Source organism: Vicia villosa, unplaced genomic scaffold (assembly GCF_029867415.1).
Source record: "Vicia villosa cultivar HV-30 ecotype Madison, WI unplaced genomic scaffold, Vvil1.0 ctg.001182F_1_1, whole genome shotgun sequence".
Taxonomy (NCBI): domain Eukaryota; kingdom Viridiplantae; phylum Streptophyta; class Magnoliopsida; order Fabales; family Fabaceae; genus Vicia; species Vicia villosa.
In genome coordinates this window covers 418,753-433,731 of record NW_026705523.1, presented here as the reverse complement: position 1 = coordinate 433,731, position 14,979 = coordinate 418,753, and the positions used below count along the sequence as shown (strand labels likewise).

Sequence of the window (14,979 nt, the reverse complement as noted above, 5' to 3'; positions counted from 1 at the left end):
CAGTGATTAGCGTAAGTTGTTCTTCAAATATAACACAATTGTTCATATAATTATTTGCCTAACCAATTTTGAGAAGTTATATGTTCAGTTAGGGTTTAGTGAAATAACCAGTCCACATTAGATTAAATAAACTCATATGTTTTACCTGTCGATTTTATGTCATAATCGAGGTGAAAGGTGTTAGACTCATCGGTGGAATGTCAAAACCTAGGAGAAAAGTGTTTTCACCATTTAAGAATTCTTAAAATAATCTCCTTGGGGATCGAACCCATGATCTTTACACACTACCCGTCGGTTGTGCTAAAATCAAGAGGTAAAGTGGCGCACTTTTTATGACGTCCTTCGTTACCTCGTCTGTGAAACTGAGGTAAGACCTCTTTTTCAATCGAAGTAAAAGACGTTTTCGTTGTAGTGGTAACATCCATGACATGTTTTTTAAAATGTATAAGTCATTTTTAACCTGGTGAAATGAACCAAGAAATAGAGTCGCCATAGATGAGCACTTGATCATGATCACTGATCAGTCAGGTCTTGCAGTCTGTGTGATAAGAGGTCTCATAAGATCAATTGACATCTTCATCCAAGAAGGTTTTAGGTCTATAAACTCTAGACTTTTAGTACAAAGTTTAACTAATAGTTAAGAATAGTTAAGACTCGAGAAGACATTATTCTAAATTCTAAATCCCAGATTCATAATTTCTATTGACTTGATTGTTTGAGCGCTATTGTCAAACAAGCAAACATTGATTGTTGTCAAAGTGTTCACATCATCGCATCGGCACCATCACCACTCGAAATTTTAGATCCATCCAAATTAGGTAGCCAAGGCTACCTCATTATTGCGAGAGATTCTACTTCAAATTATAGATAGAGCTCGACTTGATCGTGATTCAATAAATTGAAACTAAGTTTAAAACATGGTTCAACGAAATTTGTTTTTTATTTATATACCTATTACCAACTCAATCTACAATCTGGTTTTTAAATTTGTGCCATCGTTTATATAGGGAAAACAAGATATTTGTATAGTTTATATTCATACACCTATTTGTAATCTTACTTTTTATTTATATCTCTAAATTATACTACCAATCTATTACATAATATAGAATCATAACTACAACAAATATATAGTGTATAACTAAAAATATATACATTTACAAGCCAAATAAAACCTAAAGATCAACCTACATTTAGAATCTCTAACTAATCCCCCCCTCTCAAATACCCCAAACAAGCGGCAACTCTAAATGTTGACAAGACCACATTACCTCAAAACCACAATAAAATCACAAATTTAAGGTAACCTTACAATATCCCTTTCAACAACTAAAAACAAAACAGTCACAATGTCCTCTTGCTCTCTCACCATTACTGAAAACGAAACTTTGTCCAATATCAACTACGTGTAAACTGTCTTGTAACAGATCAAGGCCACTATTACTCCCTCCCATTACCGGCATGCCGGCGACTATAACCAACTGTCCCCGCCCGTCTCCCTCAGCACCACAACCAAACAAACAATCTTCGATTTCAAACTACGTATACTTCCTTCATCCTAAGGAAACTATTTGGTCCCCTCAATTTCTTCATGTACAAGCAACCGCACAACCGTCCATTTTCAATGACCCCACCATACACCAATTCATTCAATTCCCACTTTACTCTTTTATTATCAATTTATCATCATCAGGTTTTTTTTTGTATGCACATACATTCAATAATACTATTCGTATATGTCGACATTCCAATTTCCACACATCAATCTTTCTCAAAACCTTAATTTTCATCATCCACAAGAAAATAATACACAATTACAAATTTAAAAAAAAAAATCTAAAATTTTCTATTTTTGCTGACATTAGCAGGGGAATCATATCCCTTAGGTACAATCGGATTAGTCCAACCTTGCATCAATCTCAACTGTGGCGCGTGTTCCGACACGCGCCACACCTTAACAGACTTATCTAAGCTTCCGGTGTAAACAATCCACCGTTGATCGTTCTTCTCAACAGCACGTCGATCTTGCTCCTCGTGTTCTTCAACGGCAATGCATTTAACAGGACCAGTGTGTCCTGTCAAAACAGAAAGACATATGTGGGACCCACCCTGCTCACGTTTCCACACGCAAACATTCTTATCGGCGGAACCGCTGAACAAGAGGTTATTTGCGGCGGCGAGACACAGGACGGCGAGTTTGTGTCCCTTCAAAACGCCGCCGTGAGTGAGGTTATTCTTCTGCTGCCGCTCCCAGAAGTTAACCAATCCGTCCGATGAACCGCAGTAAATAACGGTCGATAAACGGTTCACCGTTAAAGCCGTTACGGCGTTCTCTTGTTTCAACAAAATTCTATCCAATACGTGCTTTGTTTTCTTCCCTTTTCCATCGGTTTCTCTTTTCCACATCTTGACCGTTCCGTCGGCTGAGCCGGTGAAAACATAGCTTTGAAATGCAGCGACCACCGCATTCACGGCGTCGTCGTGAGCGTTGATTGATTCTAAGCACTTGAAATCTCCCACGCGCCAAACTTTGAAAGATTTATCCCATGAAGCGGAATACAACAACCCTTGTTCTTGATCCAAACTCAGACTCGAAATGGCGTCGAAATGCTTTACCTTCACCGTGTTTCTCCGTCGCCGGACTTCAACGTAATTCTTCGGATTCATTGAACTTTTGACGTAGTCTTTGAAAGTAGGCAAGCTTCCAACGCGCTTGTGTAGTTTTGAATTTTTTGATGAATTTTTCCAAACTCTGATTTTTCCGTCTTGATGACCCGTGAAGATGTTCCCTTCAGAGATTACAATGGTTTTAACCAAACCGCTGCTGGATTTGAAACCGGTGTAGTCTTTAAGATCTTTCCACACCCTTATGTTTTTGCTATCGGAGCCGGTGTATAACAAGTCACCGGAAACAGCTAACGAATATATGTGACCTTCTTCGCGAACAAGTGACCCGATGAGGCCGTTTTCGGGGTAGTATCTATCGTTGTCGTCTTCATTGTTATGGTTTTGATGATTGTGGTGGTGGTGGAAGAGGTTGATTGCTTCTGAGGATGGCATTAGCCATGGAGATTTGTTGAGAGGAGAGTTATGCTCTTGGTTCCATGGAGACAACATGTAACCAGGGGAAGCATTGTTGCTGCTGCAGGTGGGTGTGCTGCAGTCGCCGTTGTATGTTCGAGGGCTCGCAGCGGAGACGTTGCTGATGCGTCCTTGAGTACCATCGTCGGCGTAAAACGACGCCGGTTCGGAGTGAAGAAACGCTCCGAATTTGGGTCTGTGTATTTTCTCATTGGTATTATTATTGTTATTGGTATTGGTATTTCTCTCTACTAACATGTTTCCACCTTTTGTGTTTGTCATTCAAAGAAAAAAAAGTAAAACTCAAAAGGTGCAAAGGTTTTTCGGAGAACACAAGGTTTTGGTTTGGAGATTGAACAAAGATGAAAAAAAAAAAATGAAAATTTGTTTGGTTTGTGTTTCTTTTGTGTTGTGTGGTTGAAAGGAAAGGGATGCAAAATTATGAGAGATTTTCGTGGAAGTGTATATATATAGTGAGAGGTGGAGGAATGGAACAATTGTCATAGAGGACACGTGTTAAGGTACCGGGAACCGGTTAAACCGGTAATTTTTGAAACCGAAAATCGTTACGAAAATGGGTTATACGAGTAGCTAGCTACGCAATGAGACACGTTATTGTTGAGCTATGAAATGAGTTGAGTACGTGTTTTTTGTGATTATAGAGTGAGAATGCGATTTGTGAATTGAGATTGTAATGTTTGACTTTTATAAATTTCTTCTATAGAGGAGTTTGACCTTCTGGTCTCTATACTATCGTCAAAATTGCACTTTTCGGTATTCACGACAACTTACTTTAACGCGCTTTGTAACTCAAGTAATTATGTTACTATTTCTATTCTATGATGCGTTTTGTAATTTGAAAGGGTGGAGGGATTGTTTGGAATCAATCAATCATTGTGTAAAAAGGAGAGAAGTCCAAAGATTCATTTCATATTTTAGAAAAATATTGAAATCTTTAAAATAATTTTCAATGTTGTTAAAGCATGTATTATAATTATTATTAAAAATAGCATAAACGTTACAAACGCTTGTTGCCTCATGTTGTTTCTTTAATAGGCAAAAAAGAACGTGCATGCTACTACTATATTTTTCAATAATAATGGATCGTGATTAACTATATTTACGTTAGGAGAGTGACTTTGAAGTTCTTATTGTAGATATTTGACTCTTCTGTATCCTTACCCAGTAATTAACTTCTTGTTCTTCCCTTTGTATTGTCAGCTTGACTTTTGATTGCAGTATTTACATATAATTATGGAAAGTTTTAATATGCATGGCACGCAGACATCTTTTACTACGATCATTTGTTAAATTCAAACAAAAGATCACCTAACTCTACGTATACCATCTTCTCATGAATGGAGTATTGGAGTATCTCGTAGATGTTAATTACTCATAATAAATAAGAGTGTGTTGGCCTGCTATTTGTTAATATGATGTCATTTAGTTCTTATATATATAGTAATATAATACTGGAAAATATATAATTTTTTTTAACATTCTCTCTTAATTATGTATTTCAAAATATTAGTAAAAAAAATTATCTTAAAGAATATCAAAATATTCTAAGATTTAATTGACTCAAGATGGCTTAGATCAAATGTCACATTTCTTTTAGTATAAACTGAGATTTCAAGTTTAGCTGCGAACTTAAGTCTGCTGCATGTTGTGGAAGACCTACTTTTTTTTTTTTTTTTAAAGGACATACAATAGGGTTCTGAAGTCAGCCATCGAAGGAGGGAGAGTTCAGTGCTGATCTATTGAAAAACCAAGTCCAAGTCAAATAAATGTTCTTTGTTCTGGTCTGGCCGAGCAGACCCAACACTTGTGACTGAACTGAACAGGCCCAATTCATAAACTATGGCCGAACAGACCCAATTTCGTTCTAGGCCCAATAAGCGTACACACTAGCCGTTATGAGCATCAATCTCACATGCCAATAAAAGGGCACGTGGTCAAACCCATTAGCGAGGGATTCGGCCAGCTCGCTCCGAACCCTACGCTCCATCTACCCAGAATATGAGTCATTTGCTGACTTAGCCCTACATAGTAGGATTCTGGCAGTTTTCTAGCACGTGAGCCTCCAATGGATTTTCCCCAATTAAGAAATCTTGGCCCAACGTCGGGGCTATAAATACTCTCTTTCACTAAAGGGAGGGTCAGGTATTTATTATTCACTCTAACACACATTTTCTGTACTTGCTCTCAAACTTACTTTGGCATCGGAGTACCTTGCAGGTACACCCACCAATTCACAAAAGTCCACCACGTTGCCGACCTTGACGATCCTTCTGATCAGGTAAGATCACTCTTATTCTCCACTTCTTTCACGTTTGTTGACTTAACAATAAACAAATTATCATTGTGCCATAATCAGATAGGTCACACCTCTGCATGTCAAATCATGATAGAACCTCCCTTAGAAATAGATCTCCCACCTAAAGAGATGTAAAACTGCAAAAGAACCAACTTTTTAGGAATAGTAAATTGAACTCCTAACCACCTAAACACCTCATACTAAACACTATAAATTAGGCAACATGTAACAAATAAGTGAGAAGCACACTCGAGTCAATGCTCACAAAAGATACCAGAAATACCCCCTTATATCAGCCATGACATTTCGCTTAAATAGATTTTTTTATACGAGTATCATGCATGAGTTGTCAAGAAAAAACCACAATATTATAGGGAGCTCAACTATCGATAAGGAAAAGAAATAAGTTCTTTTTAGATAAATGGGCTTTTGGAGAAGGACATAGATTATTTAGAATTTGATAAGTAGACGCAACAGAGAACCCAACATATCTAGAATACCTCAACCAAGACAAACCACCAACTAAAGTCCTAACCACCTAAACACCCTATACCAAATACTAGAAGCTAGGCTACATGTAACAAATAAGTGAGAAACAGACTCAAGCCAATGTTCACAAAAGATACAAGAAATACTCCATATATCATCAATGACCTTCCGCTTAAAAATATTCTTTAGACGAGAACCTATCTTGCATGATTCGTCAAGAAAAGACCATAATCTTATAGGGGCCCCAATTATCCCAAATAAGGGGAAAGAAATGGGTTCTCTCTAGATAAATGGACTTCCGAAGAAGGACGAAGACTAGCTTGGATTTGATAAGCAGACAAAATAAAAAACTCACCATCTCTAGAATACTTTCACACTGAAAAACGTATTTTTTAGATTGAAGAGTGCACCCATAGTATATAAACTACGTATTTTATTGAATTGAATAATGTGAATGTTGTATATATAAACTACATTTGATCTCAATTCTCAATAATATGAGACTCCTTGTGTGTACCAGTATGATCCCAGTCGAAATTAAATGACTATAGGATCCGAACCTCGAGCAATTTCGTGGCTAGGACTCCACGATGGGTCCAATATTCCAACCTTAAGTCCATCAAGTCTATGAAATATTATCTTTTTTGGACTCTGTGAAAGTCCTTCACGATTTTATCTTTTAGAGGATACACTTTGTTTTATTGAGGAGTGTGAATTTTATAAATAAATTATCTATACTCTTGATTCTCAAGCAATATAGAATCCGTTTAGCATACCGCAACAAGTTTAAATTTAAACTCGAGTATACAAAAAAGTTAAAGCCATTTACCAATTTTGTTGCCCATTTTAGCCCTACAAATTTTAGAGATTTGATATTGTTTACGGTGATTTCCGGTAAACAACCGCTAGTCTTCCAAACTATAAAATATACTTTGGTTACTCGCAGGATCAACTAGATTGATCCTAAGACATAGTCAAAAAGTTGTCTTTTATGATAACTTGGTTCATATTTGTTGGTTTATTTGGCTTCGAAATATGTTCAAGAAAATAAACAAATGAAATGTAAAAACTAACAATAACCTTGTTATACACGTAAATATAACTTTGGCGAAAGACAAAGTAAATATAAATTGCAAGAAACTTAAAGTGCAGGAACGTAAATTGCAGAAAGTAAATTGCTTCGAAGTAAATTTGAACGAAAGATAAAAGTGCAAGAATGTAAATGGCTGAAATATAACAAAAGATAGAAATACTGAAAAGATACTTGCATAAAGATGAATACAAATGTATTTAAAATGGTGTTGGTGTCATACGTACATTTCTCAGCGAACTCGTTCTCTTAACACTTGATACTTGAGTGATTTGTGAGTGATTTGTACAAAATGAACACATTGGATCCTGATATTAAGACCCTAATTTATACTAATTTCGACCCTAATGGCCCTACACTAACGAAATGCCACGTTGCTCACATGCATACGCTTCGAATCCCTGGGGCACCTGTCCTTATTCGGTTACACAGAATGTTTCGAAATTCAAATCCTCCCGCCTGAATTCTCTTTCGATACGTGGCAACGTGATCTAAAATGAGAATGCCACGAAATACGCAAAGCTTCAGTACCCTTTGTATTTCGCAAAAATCGCTTAAGTCCCAAAGACAACTTGTTTCGAATCAGCTTCGATTTCCATCATCTTTACTTCAACTTAAATAACATCCTCGACTCATGGCCATCAGGAGCCATTTATTCTCGGCAGTGGCCATCAAAAGCCATTCTTCCTCGAATTCTAATTCTTCAAAGAACTTTTTCTTCAATCAAATTCTACAGCTAACAAATATGTACTAGCAGGTTAACCTGAATCTAGATGAACTACTAAATATGGTGACTAGTGAGTTGATTAATGAATTTTGTGGACATATAACCAAGCGTATAGTCATCATTAAATAAGATGCTTTGTGATAAGATCTTACGTAGATATTTTTATATAGATGTCCCGTTATTTTTATTTAGTATTAGACCAGTTGTCTGCGCTCTTCTTCTCATGATACTATTTGAGAATAAAGGAAATAATTGGTTTGTGGATTGAAATATGATAGTTTAGACTCATCAAATTGAAAATATGATCTGTCTACAAATATATTTAATTTTAAAAATATATTTCTTTAAAAAAAATTTCGTCCATTTCAATTCTATAAATCTCTCACAAAAATTAAGTAAATTGATATAGATGAAAATATTTAATTTATTTAACAAAAAAATAAAAAAATAATTCTTTTTTTAAAAAGCCAAATTTTAGTAATAACTTAAAAAGAGCAAAGGCATAAGGCATAAAACATGCCACAAGTACACCACCACTTCAAACAAATACATTTCTGACCAATACATCTCCAATATAGAACTAAAAAGATGCAATAAAAACAAATACACCAATACAACAAAAGCACATGGACCAATTTGCCAAAAAAAAAACAATATTTTAAAGTAAGTATTGATGGAATATAAGTGCAGGATGAGTTTCAATTTCTTGCTAGAGTTTACAACTGGTCCAACACAAAAATAGTACGGGTTCATTTACTTGAGAAAGCTTACGTGAAAAAATAACCAAAACATTGGCCGAGAAAGTCATGAAGTTTGTTGAACCATACGGCCTTCTACGCGCGGCATCATTCAACTCGCTCAGCCGCTCAGCCGCGCGCGGTTTCAGATTCTTCTTTCCTTTATGAGCCTAATTACTTCATGGCACGTGTCCACCTGCGTCTTTACTATTCCTATCAAAGTTCAAATGTTAATTAATACTTGTCCTTATTTGCTTGAGGACCACCCTAAAAATTAGGGCCTAATTAAGTACTCGTACATTTTTGTCCATATTGTAGTTACCATTAAAATTTTAGAGATCATCGTGTCATGAAAATTTGAGTTTTGAAAGTGTACAATTTTTAAAATTTTAAATTCGAATCTCATTAGTGTTGAGTAATGTTCATACAAAATTTTGTTTTACTTTTTGTACGGAGTTTTATAAATGGATGTTGTGATTGGTTCCCTTGAATTAGTCAATCACAAAATTGAATTTTAAAATTTTTTTTAAAAAATAATTACAATAGTTAATTTGGTTGAGTTGAAAACCATTAAACTTACCATCTTAAATAATGAATATTTGATGAGCATGTTGTTTATATTTTTAATCTAATTACTTTTGAAATTAAGGGGAACCGGTAATTATATCACATGTATTGAGTTGACGATACTGTTTTGAAGCTCATGGAACGATATACATTAAAAAAACATAAGCATGACGTATGCAAGAAGAGTGACCAAACATAAATAATGATACGTTACATCACATGTCTATAAACTTGTGTGGACCAGTTTTTTGGTGAAAATGACTGACACCTGGCCTCTTCGGAGAGATGAATCATTATTCAAATTTTTCAATTAAATTCTTCTATTTTTTTTTTTTTGAAAAGGCAAAATTAATTATATATCAGAAACAATAAAGGCATAAGAAATGCCTATTACACCAAGTCCACATAATACAATAAATAGGGATTAACATCTCCACACTACCAGTACTGCCCTAAAACAATTCCTGCAGAAACTAAAATAATTGATTCCTAAAAATCATCAGCTGATACACCTTATACTATCAGAAAATACTACAGCTCCCAAAGTATGAAGTTGCAGGATTATATAAGATGTTGTAACCTATAGTACCAGCAGCTGATATAGTTTTAGACCAACTTCGTTTTTTGACTATATGTTATCGTTAAGTTTTGTTCAATGAAGTTTATGGAAATAATGTTGGAAAGACATTTCATAATGTTCGTAGTAACAGATTCTTTTTATATTTAATAAAACTTATTCTCTGAGTTATATCAAATATATATATATATATATATATATATATATATATATATATATATATATATATATATATATATATTGGATTTTAGTAATTTAGTAGAGTTTATATAGGAAAATATATGTTGGAATATTTTAGTAATTTAGTAGAGTTTATAAAGAGTATTAGTACTTTTTAACACTTTCATTTCTTCAATAAGAACACGATGCTAAATTTTATATTTAGTTATTGTAAAATAATTTTAACGTTAAATAAATTTTGTCTAGAAAATATTTGATGAATTGTAATTCATGTTTAATTAGTTTGATTACGTAGATAAAATTATTGTAAAATAATTTTAAAGTTAAATAAACTGTGTTTATAAAATATTTGATGAATTGTAATTCATGTTTAATTAGTTTGATTAACAATACTTGTTAGTAGTTTCTGAGTGCTATAGTTGAATAGTTTGAAGGTTAAGTTAGTTATGGTTAGCAACATAAAGTTATGTTTGTTGTGAGTTGGTTGAGACACTTTATATATATAACCAATTAGCCTAATCATATAATACTACCATTCTTGCCTATTGAAAAATAAAAACCATTCTATTTGATAGAAAAATTATAGTTTCTTTTATTCATTTTTAATTGACAATTGATATAATTTGATTTACAATAAACACAAGAGATATCGTCACTTAAATTTTAAAAGCGTGAATATGCTCAACATGAAGGCAATGGGTACATGATCTACCCTAGATCAAATCAGATAATGAAGTATGTGAAGAATGTTGTGAAACAAAGAAAACTAAGAGGCCATTCTAAGGTGACTTGTCAAAGAAGTTAGAGTATAAATGGAAATGGCATATTTGATTTATGTGGTCCATTTGGAATAAAATCCATGAGAGGGATAATTATTTTATGACCTTCATAGATGAGTATGCTAGGCACATGTGGCTCTATCAGATTGAGAGAAAAGTGATGTGTTTAAAATGTTACAAAAAAATTAAAAGTTGTGTGTTGAGAAACAAAGTGATTGTAGCTAAAAGAATTTGAGAATTGAACAAATAGTGAAGGTGAATACACTTTCATAGAATTTGCACAATTCTGTGAGAAAAATAGGGATAAGGCATGCATGAAATCACTGCATCATATACACCTCAATATGATGGCATAACATAAATAAGAAACATGAGATTATTGAATATGGCCATAAGCATGTTAAAAGAAAAGAAAAAGCTTCATAAATTTTGGGGTGAGGTAGATTCAATTATTTGCACATCATAAATAGAAGTAAAATCAAGAAATTGATGAACAAGACTCCATAGGAGCTTGGACAAGTCAAAAATCTAGTTGTGATCATTTTAAGAATTTTGATTCACCATCCCTACAAAAAATCCTGCAATATGCCAGGGGCCTTAGCCGGCCATAAAATCCTACACACGAAAAATAATGTTATTTGGGGTAAAACCTTTAGCAACACACAATTTAAAAGACAAAAAAAAAAACAAAAGTAACATAGCGTGGGGTAACCCTTCGAGGAAAGAGAAAATTTTTTGAATTTTGAAAAAATGCATTGCGAGGAGCAACCCCAAGCAAATAAATGTGACGCCCAAAATGTCACGTTGTTGTTCAGAAAATGTTGAAGCAGACATAGCGGCAAGCAACAAAAGATTTGGAAATATTAATCCGGGAATTATCGTCCTCAGAGATGGAGAGATGCCATTCAATAGTTTATATAGTTTCGAGCTTGGGTTTGAATGAACAAAAAGTAAACAAAGATATGGACAGGAAAAAATAAACAAACACATTCTTAGAAAAGAAACAACTTATCAGGCCTGCAAATATACTCACTCGTCTCAAACGTAAACTTACCGACTCATTATACTCAAACTACGATACTCATCTATGTTATCACGTATCTCTCACATAAGCGTCCATCTCTGAAGCACAGACGAGATCATCTCACAACTAAGGTTATCTCTAACGCGAAGTCGCGAGAACATCCGTATTCTCGCGTCGGCGATCTCTCGCGCGCCGCTCAAACACGAAAGCATTACGTACAGATACAAACAGTGAATGTTAGTTCTAAATCTATCTCTAGAGTTCAGAACCCACAGATTATCATCCTAGATAAAGATTTAAGAAGTTTATCTCTAAAGCAACCCAAATCCCCAGCATAGAGCAAAAATCTAGGATAACATCAACACAGATTTATAAAGCAAGTTAAATATAACATTATAATTGGTAAATATACATAAGATTCGAGTAACTATACAAAAAAACTCAACACAAAGAAATACACAGAGAATAGAAGAGATAAACCAAACATCTCGTGGGTTGTCAGCTCCGGTTGATGAGAAATCCACCTCCGATCTTTCAAGTGCATGACCCGGTGTTGTTTTCTAAGCTAATCCTACTCTAAGAATGAAAGTGATGGAGTTGGAACCAAAAACTCTCCAAAACCATAACCCTAAATGTTACAAATGAAAGAAATATAAACACAATTCTACGCAGGTCCGTTGAGCGGGCCTCCTCCGCTAAGCGGGACACACTTATTCACAAAATATCTACAACAGTCCACGCAAGCTCGCTAAGCGGGCTGACCTCCGCTAAGCGGACATAAAAATTTGGTTCGCCCCTGGAAAGTGCGTTGGACGGTCGCTTAGCGGGCCTTCTAATACACAACTTCCTTAGTTAGCTCCAAAACTGCGCAATCGAAGACGTGCCTTCGACAATTTATTCCTCGAGGCTCCGATATGCATAAATACCTATAAAAACAAAGGAAAAACTATTAAACGATACATAAAACAGATGAAACCTAAAGTATGTGAATATATACACAAAAGTGGGGATTTTATTACAAAAACTATACGAATAGAATTGATAAGTGCCACGATTATATACTCAAAATATCGACATTTTGACACTTATCAAAAAATGCAGTAGCTTGCGAGGGCTATCCCCAAGCAAAAAGACAAAGTCCATTTAGCAAGGGGTGTCCCCACGCAAAGGAGACAGGAAAAGACTTGTCACCTACTGTTGGCAGACTGTGCGTGCAGTCAACAATTCCCCATAATAACATTTGCTAGGGGCTGCCCCACGCAGGTTTTGACCGTTGCTTTTTGCGAGGGGAGCCCCATCGTCCCCTGTTGCATTATTAATGCCAACTCTCTCATCCACCGCTCGGTCCCTTTATTAAATATAGGTCTTCATTTCTCTTCATTTCAAAACCTACAATTTTATTTATTCATTTCAAAACCCTCTCATAATTTTTTCTCTCTTCTTCGTCTCAACATCTCAACAATGGTAAAATCATGATATGATTTTGTAGGTAAATTTATTCAGTGATTAAGTTTTGTTAAATTTTGATTCAGAGATTTATTTTATATTCTAATTTTTATTTATTATTATTTTTATATAGCAATTGATTCATAGAGGAGTAAGATTTTGAGAAAAAGCTTGAATATTTACAGAAAATTGCCATCTCTTTGAGGTACACATTATAAAATTTGTTAAATTTTTATTTATGTAGTATGTTTATATGGCAGATCTAATATGTTTATAGGTATATATTTGTCTGGTGTTTCTTTGAGTAGTATATATAAGAGTTTATTTAGGTTTTTTTATAAAGATATTGTTGTAATGTATATTATATTTAATTAAAATACAGTATATAATTTTTTTTTTTGTAAATTATTATTTATCTTTTTTCATTTTTTTAAAGTGACTCTATAAATGGTATATTTATTAATTTTAGAAAGAGTATTTTTATATTTTAGAAAAATAACAGTATTTTTATATTTTAGTAAGTACTATAATATTTACTTAGAAAATTGGGTTTATATATTTTAGAAAAAAACAGAAATTTATATACTATATATAAACAGAATTTTATATACTATATATAAATAGAATTTTTATATACTATTTATATATAAATAAAATTACTATATACTATTTATATAAAACAATTTATTTATTTCTTAAAACAAAAACTTTTTATTTTTAAGTTAATGCAAAAAAAAAACAATATAGTATAATAGTATAAAAAACAAGTGTATAAATATAAATAAAATATTTATTTATATTCTAAATTGTTTATATAAAACACTTTATTTAACTAAAACAATTTTTTTTATATTTTTATGTTAAAATAAAAAACAATATAATAATTTATTTAAAATAAGTTTATTATTAAAAAAACGTTTAGTATATCAAATAATAGTATAATATATGTTTAGTTTGTTTATTATGCAAAATAAGTTTATTATGAAAACTCAGTATAATGTATTTAGTATATAAAAAAATAGTATAATATGTTTAAGGTTTAATTGTAACTTTGGTCCCTCTATTTTGTTTTTTTTTTTTTATTATTTTGGTCTCTCTATTTTTAAAACCACGATTTTGGCCCCTCTCTTGAGTATTTTGTTGAAAAATGAACAAAAATAGAGACTAATTTTGCATAAAAAAGTAAAATAGCGGGACGGAAATTGCATAAAAAACTTAAAAAGGAGACTAAAATAGTGGCTTTAAACATTAAAGGATCCAAATCAAGAAAAAGACAAAATAAGAGGACTAAAGTTGCAATTAAGTCTATGTTTAATATATTTTTTATATATATGTTTATATATAAAAGATGTAGTTTTTTAGAAAAGAGAAAAAATATATTTTAGAAGGTATAATTTGGGAAATATAATTGTATAACTAAATATATTTAAAAATTATGTTTAGTTAGAATAAGTCGGTAGATATATTGTTTGGTTAAATATATATTTAGAAAGTATGGTTAAATAATATTTAAAAATGTTATTAAAATTAGGTAGATAAACTGTATGCAAAAATGTTTAATTAGAGTAAATATATTGTATTAAATATTATCAAATGTATAATTAGTTATATGATGTTATCAACACATATTTAAAAATTTGTCGATAGATCACTCCCTCTTTTATTTAATAAAATTAAACATTAACAATGTTGTACATGTGCAGTATGGAATGTTATCAATTCTATCGTAGGTGGATGTATGATAAACGTTTCTTAGAAGACTTGGACTTACACCTCATTTTATGGAAGGAGTTGTCGGGTTTATCTCATATGTGTTTGCTCAAGATTGTTGTCGAAGCGATTGAGGGGTAAGGTGTCTGTGTTTCTGTGGTTGCAAAAATATTATTAGTGACCCTCATGAAGTGAAAAGTCACTTGGAGAGAGTAGGTTTTAGGCCAAATTATTGGGTTTAGACAGCTATTGGGG

The 14,979-nt window shown here is 33.1% G+C and overlaps 1 protein-coding gene across 1 annotated transcript; it reads right to left on the bottom strand.

Moving 5' to 3' along the window:
- Positions 1–1,751: 1,751 nt before the first annotated feature.
- Positions 1,752–3,533, bottom strand: LOC131633853 (protein JINGUBANG). The gene has a single exon (XM_058904534.1). The coding sequence runs from the start codon at positions 3,361–3,363 to the stop codon at positions 1,837–1,839; it is 1,527 nt and encodes a 508-aa protein (XP_058760517.1). The 5' UTR covers positions 3,364–3,533; the 3' UTR covers positions 1,752–1,836.
- Between the last annotated feature and the right edge of the window lie 11,446 nt (positions 3,534–14,979).